Source organism: Penicillium pulvis, assembly GCF_028828015.1.
Source record: "Penicillium pulvis strain IBT 33274 chromosome Unknown contig_7_segment1_segment0, whole genome shotgun sequence".
Taxonomy (NCBI): Eukaryota; Fungi; Ascomycota; class Eurotiomycetes; order Eurotiales; family Aspergillaceae; genus Penicillium; species Penicillium pulvis.
Genome location: NW_026643079.1, coordinates 801,325 through 819,400, shown reverse-complemented (window position 1 = coordinate 819,400; position 18,076 = coordinate 801,325). Strand labels below are relative to the sequence as shown.

The 18,076-nt window shown below is 49.7% G+C and overlaps 7 protein-coding genes across 7 annotated transcripts; 3 read left to right on the top strand and 4 right to left on the bottom strand.

Annotated features, from left to right (window-relative positions):
* Positions 1-752: 752 nt before the first annotated feature.
* Positions 753-3,026, bottom strand: N7503_008247 (uncharacterized protein; the record flags this gene model as incomplete). The annotated part of the gene is made up of 2 exons (XM_057067794.1): positions 753-2,540; positions 2,598-3,026. 2 exons carry the CDS (start codon positions 3,024-3,026, stop codon positions 753-755), a joined length of 2,217 nt encoding a protein of 738 aa, XP_056918649.1.
* Positions 3,027-3,669: 643 nt separating this feature from the next.
* cds1 (phosphatidate cytidylyltransferase) lies at positions 3,670-5,193 on the top strand (the record flags this gene model as incomplete). Its single annotated transcript, XM_057067793.1, has 4 exons — positions 3,670-3,780; positions 3,845-4,244; positions 4,301-5,091; positions 5,158-5,193. 4 exons carry the CDS (start codon positions 3,670-3,672, stop codon positions 5,191-5,193), a joined length of 1,338 nt encoding a protein of 445 aa, XP_056918648.1.
* Positions 5,194-6,144: 951 nt separating this feature from the next.
* N7503_008245 (putative cyclin) lies at positions 6,145-7,559 on the bottom strand. Its single transcript, XM_057067792.1, has 5 exons — positions 7,323-7,559; positions 7,169-7,250; positions 6,990-7,118; positions 6,594-6,915; positions 6,145-6,538 (listed from the first exon to the last, which is right to left on the bottom strand). The coding sequence occupies exons 1-5, from the start codon at positions 7,550-7,552 to the stop codon at positions 6,150-6,152; spliced, it is 1,152 nt and encodes a 383-aa protein (XP_056918647.1). The 5' UTR covers positions 7,553-7,559; the 3' UTR covers positions 6,145-6,149.
* A 399-nt stretch (positions 7,560-7,958) lies between these two features.
* N7503_008244 (putative fructosamine-3-kinase) lies at positions 7,959-9,072 on the bottom strand (the record flags this gene model as incomplete). Its single annotated transcript, XM_057067791.1, has 2 exons — positions 7,959-8,061; positions 8,117-9,072. The coding sequence occupies 2 exons, from the start codon at positions 9,070-9,072 to the stop codon at positions 7,959-7,961; spliced, it is 1,059 nt and encodes a 352-aa protein (XP_056918646.1).
* Positions 9,073-9,382: 310 nt separating this feature from the next.
* N7503_008243 (armadillo repeat protein) lies at positions 9,383-12,499 on the bottom strand (the record flags this gene model as incomplete). Its single annotated transcript, XM_057067790.1, has 3 exons — positions 9,383-10,366; positions 10,425-12,127; positions 12,187-12,499. 3 exons carry the CDS (start codon positions 12,497-12,499, stop codon positions 9,383-9,385), a joined length of 3,000 nt encoding a protein of 999 aa, XP_056918645.1.
* A 1,390-nt stretch (positions 12,500-13,889) lies between these two features.
* phoB (regulatory cyclin phoB) lies at positions 13,890-14,933 on the top strand (the record flags this gene model as incomplete). The annotated part of the gene is made up of 1 exon (XM_057067789.1): positions 13,890-14,933. One exon carries the CDS (start codon positions 13,890-13,892, stop codon positions 14,931-14,933), a length of 1,044 nt encoding a protein of 347 aa, XP_056918644.1.
* Positions 14,934-15,652: 719 nt separating this feature from the next.
* On the top strand, positions 15,653-17,534 carry N7503_008241 (putative tRNA-specific adenosine-34 deaminase subunit Tad3; the record flags this gene model as incomplete). Its single annotated transcript, XM_057067788.1, has 3 exons — positions 15,653-15,749; positions 15,810-15,861; positions 15,917-17,534. 3 exons carry the CDS (start codon positions 15,653-15,655, stop codon positions 17,532-17,534), a joined length of 1,767 nt encoding a protein of 588 aa, XP_056918643.1.
* Positions 17,535-18,076: the final 542 nt, after the last annotated feature.

Genomic DNA, 18,076 nt, shown 5'->3' with positions numbered 1-18,076 from the left:
AGAAGAGGATTAGTTAGCACTCCGTACTTCAGACTGTGCTCGTAGAACTGCCAGTTGCAACGTTCCGAATCATATCACCTGTAATACTTGTCAAGTCAGGCACACCGTACCTGTCCAGGTGCGTCACTCGTTTCCCAACCTAATCCTCTCGGGAACTTCGTCACACGCTCCCCCTCCCTGATTTCTCACATCCTTGAACAAATACCAATAAATAATCAATATGTTTATCCCCTACATGAGGATTAACTCCCCTGCATCACCTTGTTTTTGAAAATAAGAAGTGCTGTGTGATATGTCTGAGAGAACTTGACTTCAATCCTGGTCATTGATTATGTTGGTTTGATTCATCGAAAGGAGTATATGTGTATAGTATTTCTTCACTTTCTGTTTTTTATACAGCTACAGATACTGTTGAGGTCTGTCTGCATCGATATAAGCACCTCCCTCCCTATATATACCCTTGAATCATCTGAGGTGCCCAACCTTGGCGTTTACACTGGCACATTGATCTAGAAGCATCTTTTACGGGAAGTTCAAGATCTATATGTTATCTGGGCTACTCAGATAATATACCAGGAACTAAAGCTATAATTTTTTTTAAATTGTGTATTCAATGCGCTATATTGTAAAGTAGATGTTGGTATCTCAGACTCGTGAAACTTCATAAAACAGATGCAGGTGATCAACTCCCAACCCACACAGCGCCTTATCCAATATGCATAATCTTAACCGGACTCCAAATATTCCTCAAATTATTCTCGTCTGGAACTCGGGAATACCTCAGCAAGCGAATCAGCTTCCTGGGGATTAGTCCACTCCTCGAGCAGATCATGCGCCATGTCGACAGTCTCGTCATCAATACCGGCCTCGAGAACGGATCCGTCGCAAAATGCCAAGCGCGTGAGAACCACTAGGTGTTTCTGCTTGCTGCCCGGCACACGTGCCAGCTTCTCTTGCATGTTTATAGAAGACCCGTGACGCCGGATCACCCCAAATACTAGGCGCATCAGTCCGTTGACTAACGCAACTCGCAGCTCCTGCTCAGGCGGCGACGCGTATAAGGCATCGAGCTCGTCATGCATGGATCGGAAGAGACGTGCCAACGCGTTAGGATGAGCGGCAATGATGGCACTACCATGCTCCCGAGTCGGCGCTGCTGGATTGAATGCTAAAGACTCCAACAAAAGTAAAACCTCCAGACGCATTGCACATATGTCGTGCGGGGTGTACGGCACAAGACCCTCATCCGGTTGGGCACGCTCACTGAACATGAAGGAAAGCCGGTCGACTAGCCATCGTTGTATATCATTCTGTTCTCCCTCCGAAGGCATGATGGGCCCGAACGACTCTGGTCGAATGCTAGTTGATAATAGGTGCAATATCAGCACGATATCCTTTAGTGGCTGTGAAGGATGTAGCATAACGAGAGTGAAGGTATGTCGGATCTGCCGCCAAAAATCCTGCAGTGCATCTTTGACATGTACCAAATCACTTGCGATATGATACAGCAGACGCAGGGCCTCGGTTGAATCAACCTGTGGTTGTAAATCTGACTGTGGAGTCGGTATTGGTCGGATCACCCTCGCCTTTTCCCGGGCAGCGGGGGAATATCGAAACCGAGGAACTGCGTTGACTTCAACAGAATCTTGCAACACAGAGACCAAAGGACCAATCAGCTTTGGAAGTGGAATATCATTCATCCTCAGGATATATCGCGCAAGGGTCATAAATCGGGGAACAGGTTCATAGAAACGCTCAGTCAGTGCACGTTGCCAGAGTGGCCCAATCGTATGCATGTATTCAACTACATAACTACCCATGTCCAGCTGAGCCAAACGGTCTAAGACCATGCTGGACATGGGTCGTCCTGGTTCCGAGGGAAATGATATTCTTGCTAGCGCCTCAATATCGGTTTCTTGGTCAGGGAGCATGCGGTGATTCAACAGCCGTTTCATAACCTGCTGATCACGTCCAAGCGGCTCGGGCCCTTGCTCGCGATCTAGTCCAAGCTCATCGGCAGGCGCATCAACCATCACTAGCTCACCAGCAGGGCTCAACTGTAGTGGGACAGGGGCATCCTGGCTTGCCCGTCGCTTTCGCTTTCCTGGAACAGTCGGAGTTGCTCGTTTGGACCGGGTCGCCGACTTGCTGGGTGACACGACAGCGATCTCGTCATCGTCGAACCCATCCCGAAATGGTAGGTTTCGAGATTTCTTGGGCGTTACAGGCGGATGCACCTCTTCCTGTCGCTGTTTCAACTTAAAATTGCGCAAATGATGCGCCTCCTCTGCTAAGTCATGCTGAAGGAAGATATTCTCCGTCGCAAGGATGTGCCCTTCGGACATCGCGGCTTCGACCATTTCTTTGTGTTTTGTTGTTTCCTCCGCTATGGCCGTGCGCAAGGCTATCAGCTGCTGGTCATAATCCGCGACCAACTGCGCCTGTTTGGATCGGATGATGGCAATCTCGCCGGTCTTCGATTGCACCTGGGATTTCGCTTCGAACAATTCAATTCGCAGTTGTTCTTTCTCTCGCTCCAGCTGTATATTCAGAACGTTTAGTGACGATGTATCAATCTGCACATGCTCCGAGCCTACCTGTTCTAGACGCGTATTCACTCCAGATATGTTGCCTGGAGCATGATCATCCACCTCCATCGCGTCAGCCATCTCACTGTTGACGGGCCAGCCATGCTCCTTCACTAGCATACGATGGCCATTGGGAAGCGCCACAGAGCTACCCGCATTGTCATGTACCTCCGCTCCCAATTCACCCACTTCCAGTGTGTCATAGTCGTTCGTTAATCCGGTGTGTAGACGAGGAGGTGGTTGCAAGGTCGCGGAGTTACGGACCGCGGGTTTGACCTGCGTATGGAGAGTCGAATTGTTTGGGACTGTTTGGCTATGCTGGTACTGAGTGGCCTGACCCTGTGTGGCCTGGAAAGCACTTTGTTCTAAGTCAAAAAGTGTCCCGGGAGGCAGAGAATCGAACTCGTCAGAGAAGTAGTCATCGTCGTTGTCTTCCATGCCCCCGCGCCATGGATTACAAGGGACCTGAATGATAACGGGAGACTCGGTATATATGTAGGCAAGGTGAGACAAGGGTTTGAATATTTTAGAAATGCATCAGCTAAGGTTTGGTGAAGTCGCAATTTAATCCAGCGCCAACTGCTCTCATTCGCAACGCGGAGGATGAGGCTGACCGCTTTCGCGGTGCTGAATCACGTGTAAATGTGCTGCGATGTACCTCTGGGTACCTTAGGTATCCATGGATGGTAGCATTTAAGGCCCCGGGGAAATAATCATGCACTAACTGGCCAGATCGCTGACCCACCAGCTACTCTTCTTTTTGTTCCCTTTTATTTTTTTCTGCCAACGCTGCAGAAACCCTTTGGATGGACCCCGCTAGCTAATCTATTCTAGTAATTTATGATAGATAATTGGTTCAAACAGAAGATGCATGATGATTAGGTGTTATGTACATAACCTGACATGAGAAAAACCTGGGCAAATGGCATCGTCACGGGCGGAAGACCCACCGCCTCAGCCACCGCTCCCACCTCCGCGCATGAGCTCTCGAAGTTCCAGTCTCACTCCGCTTCCTGCTTCTGGTCACCTCCCCTCTTCACTCCCTTTCTCTTTTTTTTTTTCTCCTATCCCCTCCACAACCATGGCCAAGCCCAAGCACACGGCTGCTGGTCGCAAGGGCAATGCTTCCGCATCCCTCAGCCCCAACAAAAACGAGAAGTTTGCCTTTGAACAGAACACGGAAGCCGAGGAGGTGAGCTGAAAGCAGTATTAATTGAACTCCTGAATGTTGTTGACGCGCCTCGATCTGTTCTTAGACACCCGAACAATCTGAAGGCGAGAAGAAGCAACAAGATTGGGAGAAGAAACGGCAAACCTTCATTACCCGGACAATATGGACCTTCGTCATGATTGCCGGTTTCTTCATCGCCATGTTCTCTGGCCACATATATATCATTGGCCTGGTCACCGCTATTCAGATTGTTTCATTCAAGGAAGTCATCAACATCGCCAACAAAAAACCTCAGGGCGAAAAGGAGCAGAAGCCGGCACCCCGCTTTACCAAGCAGCTAAGCTGGTACTTCCTCGCGACCACCATGTATTTCCTGTATGGAGAGAGCGTGATATATTATTTCAAGCATATTTTACTTGTGGATAAGGTTCTTTTGCCCCTGGCAAACCACCACCGCTTTATTAGCTTTACTCTTTATGTCATGGGTGGGTGTGCTTCAGCTCTGCAGTTTCAGAGGAGTGTTTGCTAACGGCTCTTTTAGGATTCGTGTTCTTTGTGGGAACTTTGCGCAAAGATACCTACAAGTTGCAGTTCGTTCACTTTGCTTGGACGCACATGGCGCTGTACTTGATTGTGGTGCAAGCTCACTTTGTCATGAACAACATCTTCGAGGGCATGATCTGGTTCTTCCTCCCTGCGTCTCTGGTCATCACCAATGATATTTTTGCCTATGTCTGTGGCATTACATTTGGTCGTACCCAGTTGATCAAGCTGTCGCCGAAGAAGACCGTGGAGGGCTTCCTTGGCGCATGGATTTGCACCATCATTTTTGGCTTTTTCATGACTAATGTGCTGATGCGGTACAAGTACTTCATTTGCCCTGTCAATGACTTGGGCTCGAATGTTTTGACTGGCCTAGAGTGCGTTCCAAACTCCGCCTTCATCCCGCAGCCCTACTCCCTCGAATTGATCGGTCTGGATAAGACTTTCTATGTTGAGCCCATGCAACTTCATATCCTGAGCTTCGCTACTTTCGCCTCTCTTATTGCTCCGTTCGGTGGTTTCTTTGCCTCAGGTCTGAAGCGCAGCTTCCAGATTAAGGACTTTGGCGAGTCCATCCCCGGCCACGGTGGTATTACTGATCGTATGGACTGCCAGTTCATCATGGGCTTCTTCGCCTACATGTACTACCACAGCTTCATTGCTGTCTACAAGGCTAACGTTGGTGACATTATCGAGACTGTCATCAACGGTCTCACGGTTGATGAGCAGTTCGAGGTTGTTCGCGGCCTCAGCAAGTACCTGCACAACCAAGGTGTCGTTTCAGATACTGTAAGTTTTTTCTTTCTTTCAAAATATACATTTGAATTCATTTTGGCTAACGCTGAATCGCTACAGATTCTGGACTGCCTTGTCACTGAGCTTAAGCGTTGATAAATTCGAGTCGCCGGCCTCTCCATACAAAAACTTCACGACTTCTATTTACATTTCCCCCTTTTTTGTAATACATCCCGAGAACTACTTCCAACTCTTTCTTTCTTGCCCTCTGGCCTCCGATGAAGTACGCCTTCCTAGCCGCTTGCTGACTGGGGATTGATTGGCTTTTCCCTGGTATGACATGAATGCATCGGTTGGTTTGCCGTGCACGATGGCTATTACAAGTCTCCCTCCACATCCCACTTTTCAACACGGCATCAGTTTCATTACTCAAAACACGAGATGGATTGAAAATCTCAAGTGAAATCATCGTGGTGAAGACCGGGGCGCGATCTTTAATTTCGATTCATGGATGTTTTCTGTCTTGCATTTTTCTCTTGAACCAGTACTTTATCTATTTTATGTTTTTTGCCTAATTGGCACAGGATCCGCTGGTCTCCTGGTCTTGATAATTGTGTTACAGCTGTTCGTGGGTGGAGGCCTGCTAACCCCCCCCGGTGCATGAGAAGGAATTCATGGGATTTGTATTGTGTGGTAGGCCAAGGTGGCTTTATTTGCTGTTCGCTGTCCTGCAGTAATTACTATCCGGTACTCTAGAGCAGTAATGCAGGCAGTTGAATCTGTATATAGCTTTCAATTCACTCGTGGAAGCTGACCTCGTTGTCTGAATGAAACGTGCATTGTTCAAACATTATTTTTTCCTAAGTTGATAAGCCTTCGATGGTAGCTACATGGAGATTAGAAGCATGGGCCTAGAATTGAGTTGATTGATTCTTTTTCATTTATATCAATAGAAGTAGGGTATCACAGAAACATTCAAAAATTATGCAGATAACTAGCCATACCAGCCTGAGCAGCTGTGATCTCATTCAATCGCCGATGCCAGTAAGTCTGAAATGCAACACTCCAATCCACCAAACAGTGAGGATCGAAGAAGCGCGTCCGGCTCACCTTTACTGTTCGACCTCATACTCTTCAGTCTCAAGCTTGAAATACTCCTCAACCTGCCTTTTCTCCTTATCCGCTTCAGCAGAATCAAGCATAAACCGGACAGCTGCTTCCCGGCCCTTATCTGCCCTGTGGCGCTCACCATTGGCAGCAACAGGTGTCAACGGGTGCAAAGGTCGCTGTGGAGATTCTGCGGAATTCCCACCTCCACCGCTCAAATTCCTTGAGTCACGGGGTCGGTCGACCCAGAATGCGAATCGACAAATGCTGATTTCTCCAGCTTCTTGATTCAGTGGAATGCGGACGGTCAAGAACTGGTCTGCTGGGAAAAGCGGTCCTACAGATGTTGAGGAGCGGTGGTGCGTATAGAGTTCTAAAAGGTCAAAGAGGGTCTCTAGACTTTGGTATTAGTATGGCTGTATGTATACGTCGAAATGGCTTATGCTTACCCATGACTTCTTCTCTGCTCGTGTTCCATCTCTCGTATTCCTCTCTGGACTCTAGGGCCTCGGTACGCTGGTTCGAGAGGCGACTGGCGAGTTCGAGACAAGCGAAGGCCAAAGGTGACGTTGATTGTTTGAGTGGTGCAAATGTTCGATAGAGATCTAGTGAAATGCGGTAGGCCAGGCTCCGAACTTCCATTGAAATTCCATGACGACGGGCCAGCTTGAATAGAGTCTTATGGGGATGGCGGGTGCGGAAGTCGAAGCCTGATGCCTCTAGCATCAACCTCTCCAACCCAATGATTCCTCGAGAATTAGTGTCAAAAATCTGTCAATATTCGAGTCAGTAAAGTTTCCATTTCCTTTCCAAATTACTGGGGATTTTCCAGAATAGTGACCTACGGGATCATCTGGCGCCAGGTGATCTGATGGTGACAGCTTGAGATTGTATGCTGCGCATACAATATCTCTTGATTTTTTGAGGGTATCTTCAGTCTTGCATGCAGTAAATAATGCTGCTGCGGCCGCATCCTGTTGTCATATTAGATGGGCGATCTCCAAGAAAGGGACAATGACGTTACCACAAAGTTATATTCATTATCGGGATGCACCAACCGGAACCGGTGATAGTACATCGTAGCGGTATCATAGGTCCGCACTGGCCTGTATTATCCGGTCAATGTCATGCTTTGCAGGGAGGCATTTCTGGAGGCGGAGATTCAACGGAGAACATACAGGTGGAGCACTTTTCGCACATTGTCAATCCACGACACTCCTTGCAGACGCAATGATTCTTCTCTGAGAGGATTTATTCCCAGGGCCTGAATACAATCTTGAATAGTCTGCTCAAACAAGTACGGCCTGGCTACCTGGATAAATGAAGGATGAATGGCTGGGCGCTCCGGAGCTTGGAGACCGGGCTGTGGGTGAGGGCGAACCCGCTCAAGCCTTGATTCGAGTGACATATCAGATGATTGAAGTCCAGTTGCTTTTCACAGTAAACACGGCGATGAAAGGCCCTTGGAGCTTGTGCAGTTGAAGGTCAACGGCCGTGACTGGTTCGATATTGAGATCACGTGATCGGAGAGTTGTTAATCCGAAGTACAGCCCATGTGAAGGTTGGGGAAGAAGGGAGAAGAAAGAGGAAAGAAGAAGTAAAGGAGAAAGTCAATATATTAAAGATACTGGTGCAGGTCAGAAGTTCAGCTTGCCTTCGCGGTATACGACGGCCGGATGCCTCAATGAAGTTATCAAAATCGAGTGGGCAACCATTGTGTTCAAGTAAAAATGGAAGATAATTCTAGACATGATGTGACAGACTTGATGATAACCAACATTGACAAGCTTTCAGAATCAATTCCCGCCCACTATTTATTCATCTCTCCCGTACTTGCGAACCAATTTTTGCATGATTGACATTGCACCCGAGCGATACCCACCACCAAAAATAGCATGATGATTCAAATGATGATATCTAGCGAAGAAGTCAGCTTTGTACAAATTAAAACAGATGATGAAGCACAACTTACAGCTCGTATAACCGCACTCGATCATCATATTCCTCCACCGGCGCAGTCTTCGGCACAACCCGATGATACTGATCAAAGAATCGAGCTCCAAAACCACCAAACATATGCATAATTCCCAAGTCGAACTCATTATGTCCATAGCAAACACAAGGATCATAGACTACGTCCCCAGGCTGATCATCACGACCACTGCCCACGATGCGGCCCCGGTCTGCATTTCCACTCCATAGATCGCCGTGCACAACGACCGGTACGATCCCCTCGCCTTCACCATGGGAATCGTATCCTAAATGACTGTCACCTAGTAGGCGGGGCACCACCTTATAGGCCGTCTTCTCCACGAGCTCCCGAAGTCCCTCGTCGCGACCATTGCGGTGCTCAGACGTGGCGAGAACGGTGAGCAGTCGCTCATGAGCATAGAAGTCAGCCCAGCTATCATAGAACTTGTTCGCCTGTCTGGTATCACCGCAGAACGTGGGAACAGGAAATCCGAATCGAGGCTTCCCAGTCTTTGGGTCTGGGGCCGCGGGCGTAGTATGTAGTTTACCAAGTCTGTACGCCAGCGTTGTTGAATTGGTTTCATCACCCGAACTGCGTTCCATCGCACCCCCGAGATCAAGATACTCGGTGGCCAGGAAAAAGTTCTTGCATTTACTGTTTCCCTCGTCCATAGGCCCCCAGGCTAATGCGCGTGGACAGAATCCCGGCACAGAGCCTGCGATCGCATTGAGAGACTCGTACTCGCCGCGGAACATTTCTTCAGCGGCTTTACCATCTGCTGAGGTCTTGACGAAGTATCGTCGTTCTTCTTCGCTTCCATCTTCTTTGGGTAATTTGGCACGAATGGCGCCTGTGCTTGTAAAGCCTGAACCTAGTCCGGAGGTGGAGAGGCTGACCTTTGACGGATCGGACGGAAGAGATAGAGCTCGAAGAATGGCTGCTGGTACGGGTGACATATTAAAGGCTTTTTCTTCACTATGAAGCTTGTTCTGTAATGGCCAAGAGAGAAAACTCAATCAAATGAATCTGCATGTGGTTAACACAGGTATGCGAGAATCAAGCTTGCAGGGCTATGACGTTAGATCTCCGCACCACGAAAATCAACACACCCTACAGTATATGGGACAAATTTTCTGAAAGGAACACTTAAAATTGGAATTCTAATGAATTTTGCTTGGTATTGCACAAAATGGCATATGCACATTAATATGAAGCCCCGTATCCAGTTCTCAATACATATCTCATAGTCAAATCGTTCAAAGGCGACTACAGTTGGTTCAATAAGTGCATAGCAGTCTTAATGCGCTCCTTGACATCCAGGGACGGATCATCTTCGAGACTATATACTTGATCAACAATCCCAAGAGCCTTGAGTCTAGTGGCACGTTCGCGACATGCTTCACGATCACTCTGGTTCTCACGGTAGACCAAGTTAATGACCACCCAAGCACAGTTGGCGCGCACATTTGAGTTAGAATGACTGAAATAATTGGACAGGAACCGTAGGAGGTCTGGGTGAGAGAGCAGCAGTTGCCGGTGCCGGGTAAGTCCTGCGGCAATGTGGATGATAACGGCACTGACGGCGAGCAGGGTTTCTTGCGGTACTTGTAATTCCCGGTTGGAGAGCTCACGGCGATGTGGTAATTGGATGGTGCGCGGGCGCAAATTATCAGCGAGTGCGTCTAGAAACTCATTCTGGCCGATCTCTTGGAAGAGAAAGTCGATCATTTCAGGTGCACCAGTCCCGCACATCATGTTGCGCAGCATATCAAATGTCTGCTCTTGGACAGCAATGTCATCTTGTCTCGACTGAGTGGACTGCTCCAGGTTGCCATGCATGACAAGCTTGCGCCGACGCCTGGCATCAGGAAGGAACATATCCAAACTCATCTTCGATTGAGGCATGCTGTCACCCCCCATCTTGAATCCTTCGGCTGACTCGCCTATATCTTCCATGGGGTTGAGGATGTCAACTTGTTCCCCCGCTGAGTTGGCTCGACCCATAGCAATTCCAATAGCATGCTCTGTCTCTTCGTCCATTCCGCGTCTAGTCAGGGCACTGAGTGGGTCTTGGCTGATGATTTGTCGGATCCAAGCAGGCCCTAGAGCTTCAACTATCTTCATTCTTATATCATTGGATGTATCGAAGACCACATGTTTGAGGGCCCACAAGGACTCTATCTGCAACTTGGTACTGGGTGAGCGGGCGTGCTCGCAAAGCATGGGAATTACCTCGCCCGAAATGATCGCCTGCAGAATATTTGTTAGATGATTGCCTAAGAAAGATCAGAATAACGCGTGCACTAACCTCCTTCATAGGACTGAAATTCAGTGCTAAGTTACAGAGCGCTGCAGTTGCCGCAATTTGGACTTCTAGGTCAGGATGTTTAACAAGTGTAAACAGTGGCTGGGCCACGCCAGCATCAATCATGCTGGTCCTCAAGGTGCTGACCGACCTGGTGAGCATGCGAGCTGCACCACAAGCAGCTAAAAGTGTTGGTATCGGGTTGCCATCCGCTGCAGTATTCTTTGGGACCGAAGCGGCGTCGGCAGGAGCATCACTTGGCCGTGGTTTGAGGGAGTCGATGATATAGGGAACCACTCCGTTATCACAAAGTATTTTTCGCCATTCATCTTTAAACGGTACCAACGAAGCCAAAGCCTTGAGAATACTTTCTCGATATCTCATAATGTGGCAAAGTGTAGGCGAATATCCAGGAGGCCCCAGTCGACTATCCGGCGACATTGTTTCAGGGTCCCGAGCTGGAATATCCCCCTCCGAGTGCCACATGGGTCGTAAGGTCTCTGGAACTGGATTATAAGTCTCTTTGAGAAGCTGAGAAAGTCGCTTGAGTGCATTTCCATCTACAGCATGCTTTTGTAGTTCCGGGTCATCCATGACCAGATTGGCCAAGACAGCCGGGGCTTCCTCCTTCAAAAGCTGTGTCGGGGTGATGAGTCCATCATCGTTCGCACCAGGTTCATCGGGGACCTCAAAGTCTTTCTCCAGCATGCGAATAAGAATCGGAACCAAGAGGTAGCCGAACATTGGAACTCGGTGCTTTTTGGCAAGGCCCAGCCGAAAAAGAACAGTCACTAGCCGAGCCGCCATTAGTTGAACCATACCACCTTCTGAACGGAGGATGCAAAGCAGCCATGGCACGATGGAGTTTTCATCCTCTTCTGGCGGAGACGTTTCGGCCAGCGAAAACGGCGTGGAAAAAGAATGGCTCTGGCGACGCTGCACACCAGGATTTCCTAGAGGCGGGAAGTTGGCCGAGCCTGAGGCTGGTTTGGCATGTACCATTGGAACTGACGGGAGAAGATGATCCACTGGGTTTGTGCTGGAATGACGGGGTACCGCCGAGCCTGACAAGTATGTGGTTCCCCAAGGGTTTTTTTTAATGTCAGTCGGAGCGAATCCAGGGAGTTGTTTGGGGAAGACGGTGACAATTCCCGGCGAGGAAAGGAAATGCTCTGCCCGCCACTTCGAGTGCTCGATGATCACAGTGATTGCGCGAAGGATGGGTGCCAACCGCGCCGATGCTGGGGCAGGCGGTGGGAAATCACCTAAAGCTCCAGGCTCATGTAAATGGTCCTCGGAACCCGGTAGAACAAACCCTTGGGCGATCACGAAGCTCGCGATTTTAACAGCTAGGGCGTCCAGTACTCCACATTCCGCCAGCGTTGTTTTGTGAATCTCTTCTGTGCATAGCTTTCCAATCAAGGCAGCTGCCAGCTCAATACTGGCTTGGCTGCCCGAGGGCCCATAGTTCTGTGCAATAATGCGTCTGATAGCTCCGACTGTTTCAGGCGCGAAGACAATATCTGCCAATCGGGTATCCCGGGGCCATTGGTCTTGATTTTGCAACGGTAATCGGTCTGCAATTGTGTTGAGAAGTCGGAGGATGGGAAGAACGAATTGCCGAGGGCAGTCCGGCGAGGACAAGATAGAGAGAAGCGTGGGAAGAATATCGCTGGCGAATATTGGGGCGAGGAAAGTTGGACCACCTGTTGAACATGTTAACGTCATCATCACTGGAAGTTCTGGGCCTTTGATGCGCAAATACCTTGCACCAAGCTTCCAATGATCAGGATTGCCTGCAGGCAGGCTTCTGATTCTTCTGATTCTGCTGGAAATTGATAGGCTCTGGTCGCCTGGGTCACAGAACTGTTAGATTCAATCGCAGATTGGTTTCCTGACCATCGCGATCTGAGCACCGAGGCCAGAGTCGGGACGATTCCCGCAGCAACATAAATCTCTTTGCGCTGGTCATGGCCTATCACCTCATTCTTTAAGGCTCGAAGAGAGGTGATTTGAGAGGAAATGGAATCTGGGGTTTGAAGCTGTAGCAGAATCGGCGGAACCGCTGCTCGCGTCATCGTCAGAAGACGACCGCCTCCCAATGAGGTAGAGGTAGCAAACCAAGAGGAAATAGACGCGGCGAGGTGGAGCGTCTATTCGTATGAGCTGCGGGGTTCGTAATAGCTGGTCGATCTGAGTATGGGAGGACTTGGCCGAATTCGGCCAGTTGTGAGGGCGGGGAAGAAGTCGCGTGCAATCGGGCGGTGGGATTAGACCACCTGTGGAATCAAAATTATGTCCCTTGCTCTCCTCAGCCAATCTCAAAATGGCCTATTAATCTTTGAACAATCGAAAACGATACTATCTGCAGCTCACAATTCAGCTTCCAGAGCTTAAGGACGGAGGTGACGGACTCCACTCCGCACTGGGGGAATGACTGGATGGTTACGTAAGAGGCGGTTATGTAAGAATTGACCGCCAAGAGTACTCCGTATTCAATAAATTGCACAAAATTAGTCTTTGTAATCCGAAGCTGTCATATCCATTAATTGATAAGGCATATCCAGCTTCTACAGAGCTTATCTAATAGTCCAATCATACGTAATTCCCAACAATAATATTGTGGAGGTGAGTGCCAGATAATGCATGCAATATGCCCTAGTGTCTAGACTAAACAGAAGTACACGGACAATATACGAATACGGATTCGAAAGGGGCGCAGTGGTAACGTGCTAGTAAATTATGGCCTCAGGCCACCATCTGATCAAACCAATGACGCCAGTCCTGATCTCAATTCCGAGAGAACTAGTATTTCTCCACGAAGAAATAGTTTGCATCCCTAGTGTACTACTAGTGACCTACCTTACCGCAGATAGCAAACTGTCCCCCTTTAATCTGTCCTTAGTCCGGTTAGATCGGCTCTGATTCCCCCCAAAGGGGGTTTAGCGGTGATGGGTTTTTCTGCTAAGTCTCCACCGCTCCCACTATTGGGCTCATCACCTGATCAGCCCTGTGGCTGTGTCACGTATGGTCACGAAAGTCTTCAACCCACCAATAAAGTAGTCGAACAGCTCCGGGAGGAACGCCGATGGATCCCCGAAAAACATATTGAATACATGATTCTGTCGGGGGATTGGCCGTGGATCGAGATTCGACGTAATAAATTACCTCATAGCAGAACAGGATTTTACTCCCCTAAAGGGTACCCGTTCCTCTGACTCCCCTCCCTTTTCCTTCTTTTCTACCCTACGTCTTTCAAATGAGTAAGGGTTCTTGCACCAAGTGCTCTCCACAACCAGAACCCCCGGATTTCCAGTCGACTTCCTCCACCTTGCGATCTACGTGAGGATGAGGCCGTGCGCCAAAACCCAGGTTCCGCAGGTGCCCCATTGACTCGTGCGCCCACGTGGTGCCAGCGTGCCTTCCCATTGCTTTGCCGCAACATTCCTCTTGATCCCTCACTAAGCCATGTTGGCTTCGTCCCCTTCACCCTCGTCGGCCGCGCTACGCTCTGGCTCCGCCCACCCACATTATGAAAGTGCTCCACAGTTTAGTAGCCCTCGTTCATCTCGCCTGGCCATTGAGGAGCTCCGTTCGGCCTTGAATCGCCATACCGTCGATCCCGCCTCCCCTGATTCCCCCGCCGCCCTCCAACGTCGACGCGCTTCTGCAGTCGATCCCTCTGCCCCCAGCGCTGCCTTGGCTTCTTCATCCCACAGCGTGTCCGCCACTCCTTCCACTGCCACCCTTCCTACAGCCACACCATCTGGCCCTGTGATTCCACCACCTACCCCGTCAGTCTCAATGCCCGCCCCGGACAATTCGGGGGGCTCCAATAAGCGCAACAGCCAGAGTGACCACCACTCCCCGAATGCGCCTTCGGCGGGCACATCGGGTGGTCAAGATGTGGAGGTGTCGCAGACCAAACGTTTGCGCCCCTCTGCGCCCAGCGTCAAGATCCTGCCCGCCCAATACGAACTGGCTGATCCCCGTGACCTGGTTGTGCTGATTTCCAGCATGCTTATGGAGCTGATTCGCTTCAATGACAAAATTCCCCTGCATCAGGGGCGTTTGACGCGCTTCCACTCCCGATCGCCCCCTCGGATCTCCGTGCAGGATTACCTGCAGCGTCTGGCAACGCATGCCACCCTCTCGCCACCCATCCTTCTCAGCATGGTCTACTACATTGACCGTCTCTGCGCATTATATCCCTCCTTCACTGTTTCCAGTCTCACCATCCACCGTTTCTTGATCTCCAGTGCCACCGTCGCCAGCAAAGGATTGAGTGACAGCTTCTGGACCAACAAGACTTACGCTCGAGTCGGCGGTATCAGCATGAACGAGTTAGCCATGTTAGAACTCGAGTTCCTCTTCCGCGTGCAGTGGCGCATCGTGCCACAACCCGAGGTCCTGGTCGATTATTACCAGAGCCTGGTAGAACGATGTGAAGGGTTTGAGATTGAGCGCAATGGCAGTACCACCACCACCGCCACCACGACTCCGGCAGCATGAAAGAATCCTCATATGTATGGAAAACACGATCTGGCCACGAATGTTTCGTTATGGACTATGTTTTCGGGCTGGCCTCGAGTTCTACAAACACGGCCTAATGATCAACTTTACATTGGAATGGATTTCTTTGCCTATCGACCTTTAATATTTGATCTTATTTGCATCTACGGCCTGGCCCATGCATATGCTACAATTAGAAGGCACGCATCCGAGTCAGCGTGAGATAGCGGGTCTATGTTAGCATACTCCACGCTGGGCGGTGATTTGTAGCATGGTTTCAGCGCTTCATTTCCAGCGGGACTTATCTGGCGTTTTGATGTCAAGGAGGTATTTTATCTATGAACACTATTTTACCTACACCGATTCCCATATTCTACAAAAATATACTCATTCATGCCTACGAAGTCTTTCTTAGCTATCTAGAAGTAGAGATTGACAATGAACTAGTACTAAATGATATTCATTTCTATGAGACTACTCCGTAGTATTTCCTTCCCGGGACTTTAGGGCATAGGGTGCGGGGATTAGGGCAGCGGGTCTGGAAATCTTGAACTTCATGCGTCACCAAACGCGTCTTCCAGCTTTTGTTTTCTTTCAATTCCTTTGCTAATCTCACTTCTCTGCATATTAGTCATGAAGCAAACCTCCCTCTCCAAAGTTACGCGATCCTGTTAGCCTTCGATTTTCTTCCCTCATCTAACCTCCCCACACCAACCATCATGGATCTCGCAGAGGCCGTCAAAGCGATTCAGCCTTTGCGTGGAGAAATCGTTCCTATTCGCACTGTGCAAGAAACACGGCCACCCGAGGAATTTGGTATGATCATGCACGATCCTGAATCCCAGCTGTCAATATCATTAACTAACTTGCGTGCAGGCGACGCCTTCGTCGCAGAAGTCAACGTCAAAGGTGCAGCCAAAGTGATCAAGTGAGCTACAACCCAACTATTAATGATAATGACTCAAACTCATTCTCTTCTTTAGAGCGCTCGATTCCAAGTACCCCCGAGTCCCCTCGCTCCCATTATCACATCTGCGCCGTTTCGCAAAGAGAGATATCCTGCCCGCGCCACTTCGGGCCAAATTTGAAGCAGGAGGTTCATCTGCAGTTGGAGAGCAGAAAACTATTTTTGTTGTGATTTCACCCCCATTGCCTCCTGCAGAAGAACTGCAAGAGCTACTTGCTCCCTATGCGCCTGAAACATATGGCTCCAATACCCGCTCCGACTCACCTGATGCATCTACACCTGCACCCTCACCCTCAAACATCCGCCTTTTCACCACCAAGATCCCCCTTCAACCACCCTTCAACTCCGCCCAAGCTGAAAGATGGAGCAACACCCTCTGGCCCGTTGTATTTAATCCTGCCGCGCCCCGATCCAATGTTGCCCCGCCCCCTCAAATTCTGAACCGGGCACAGGATGCTATTGAGCCTCGTGCAGGATACTACCTCTCTCTCGCGCGCAAAGTTGCTGCAGAGGCAAAGCAGTCGGGGCGTGGCCGTGGTGTCGGAGCAGTCGTTGTCGATCCATCCATCGAAGCCGCGATTGAGGCTGCTGCGTATGAAAGTGGCGAGTCCAGTACTGATCGATGGATGGATGCTGTCCTCGCTGTTGGTGGTGATGTTCGGTTCGCCCGCTCAGAAGCTGGGAAGCCATCTCAGACAGATCTACACCCCGGCGTGGCTCCTAACCCGGCCTGTGCAGTGTTCGATGCTGATTTGGAAGGCGGGCCAGATCTGCATGCACTGATGCGTGTCGCTGAACTTGTTGCACGACGACGCCGTGAGGATCCTGAACATGAGGAGGCCACAGCGGCCATTTCGACTCCGCTGGCTTCTATTGCTACGGACCCCCAGCTTTCTTTGCAGCTAAGTCCTCTTGAGTCATATTTCCTCTATCAGCCTGGTCTTTCGACAATCTCCACCAATGCGCCTACTGCTGATTCCGAACGGCTTGTGTCCTCTCCCCTTTCCCCAAAGAAGAGAAAGCATGAAGAGCCGAATCCCGAATCCACCTCGGCTCCTCTTGACACTATCAGCCTTGGCCCATCCGCCCAGGGCGTACAAGGCCAAACTCAACCTACAACGCCTCCCCTCCCAGCTCCCCCGCCATCAACCGTCACGACCTTCGCTGACCCTTCACTCCCGCATCCCCTAATTGAGTCAGTAAAGGCGACTCCTATCTCTTCAGCTCCAGGCACAACTTCTCGTATTCGCACCCGCTCGCAGGGAGGCTATCTCTGTACCGATCTTGACATTTACATGTCCCACGAACCGTGTCTTTGTTGCTCCATGGGCCTGCTTCTCTCCCGATTCCGGGCTGTTATTTTTCCGCGTTCGGGTCGGATGATAAGTGGCGGCCTGGCATCTGAGCCAGTCATTGTGCCTACGCCAGATCGAGACCCTTGGTGTGATGATGAGGACGAGACTGAAGATGCGGGTGAGAAATCTGGGGAAGGTGTAGATGAACGTTTGTATTATGGTCTGCATTGGAGGAAGGAGCTGAACTGGCACGCTTTAGGGTTTGAATTTGTTGAGTACGAGGATGACGATGAGGACAAGGGCGAAGACAAGGGTGATAATGTTGTCTTCAATGCGTGATGTATTTTACGATTATGAACCGATATTGTGTACGTAATGAAGAAATGCTTAAGCTACGTTTAGTGGAACGAGTGAAGTAAATTTCGTTTGAAATTTTTTTGGGCTTCTGTAAAGACATGCTTTTTCGAGGTTCTCCATTTCCTCCTCTTCCTCTTCCGTTTATTTCCCAACTGCAATGCACTTCTCGGCGCACTCACACTTTTTCCAATTGAGGGTACCCTAGCGGATATAAACGACAACCTCATCCAACGGACAACGGACATACTTCTTCAACAAGTGACTATAGAGCCAAAAAGCCGTAGCATCGCGCAGATGCTGTCTTCCACACGTCAGCTGATAACACCACCGTGGGCACCACTGGTTCTCATCTTCCACGGTCTATGGGAAAGGAAACAGACAAGGAATTTCATGACGTCGTCACATATTCCCCTATCTACGCCACACGTCAGGTAGCGCAAACAAGTACAACAGGTGAAAAAGGGGGTGGTAACAACAAATTCTCCGCCAGTGTCTTCTTTCTCAGACCCAAAACGGTCGGGAAT

Bases quoted from the DNA above. Each gene is read 5' to 3' on its own strand.
- N7503_008245 (XM_057067792.1), bottom strand. From the start codon at position 7,552: ATGTCACTCGAATCAAGGCTTGAGCGGGTTCGCCCTCACCCACAGCCC. The intron at 6,916-6,989 runs GTAGGTCACTAT...GAATATTGACAG, and splicing joins ACCTGGCGCCAGATGATCCC to ATTTTTGACACTAATTCTCG. The intron at 6,539-6,593 runs GTAAGCATAAGC...ACCAAAGTCTAG, and splicing joins GAGCAGAGAAGAAGTCATGG to AGACCCTCTTTGACCTTTTA.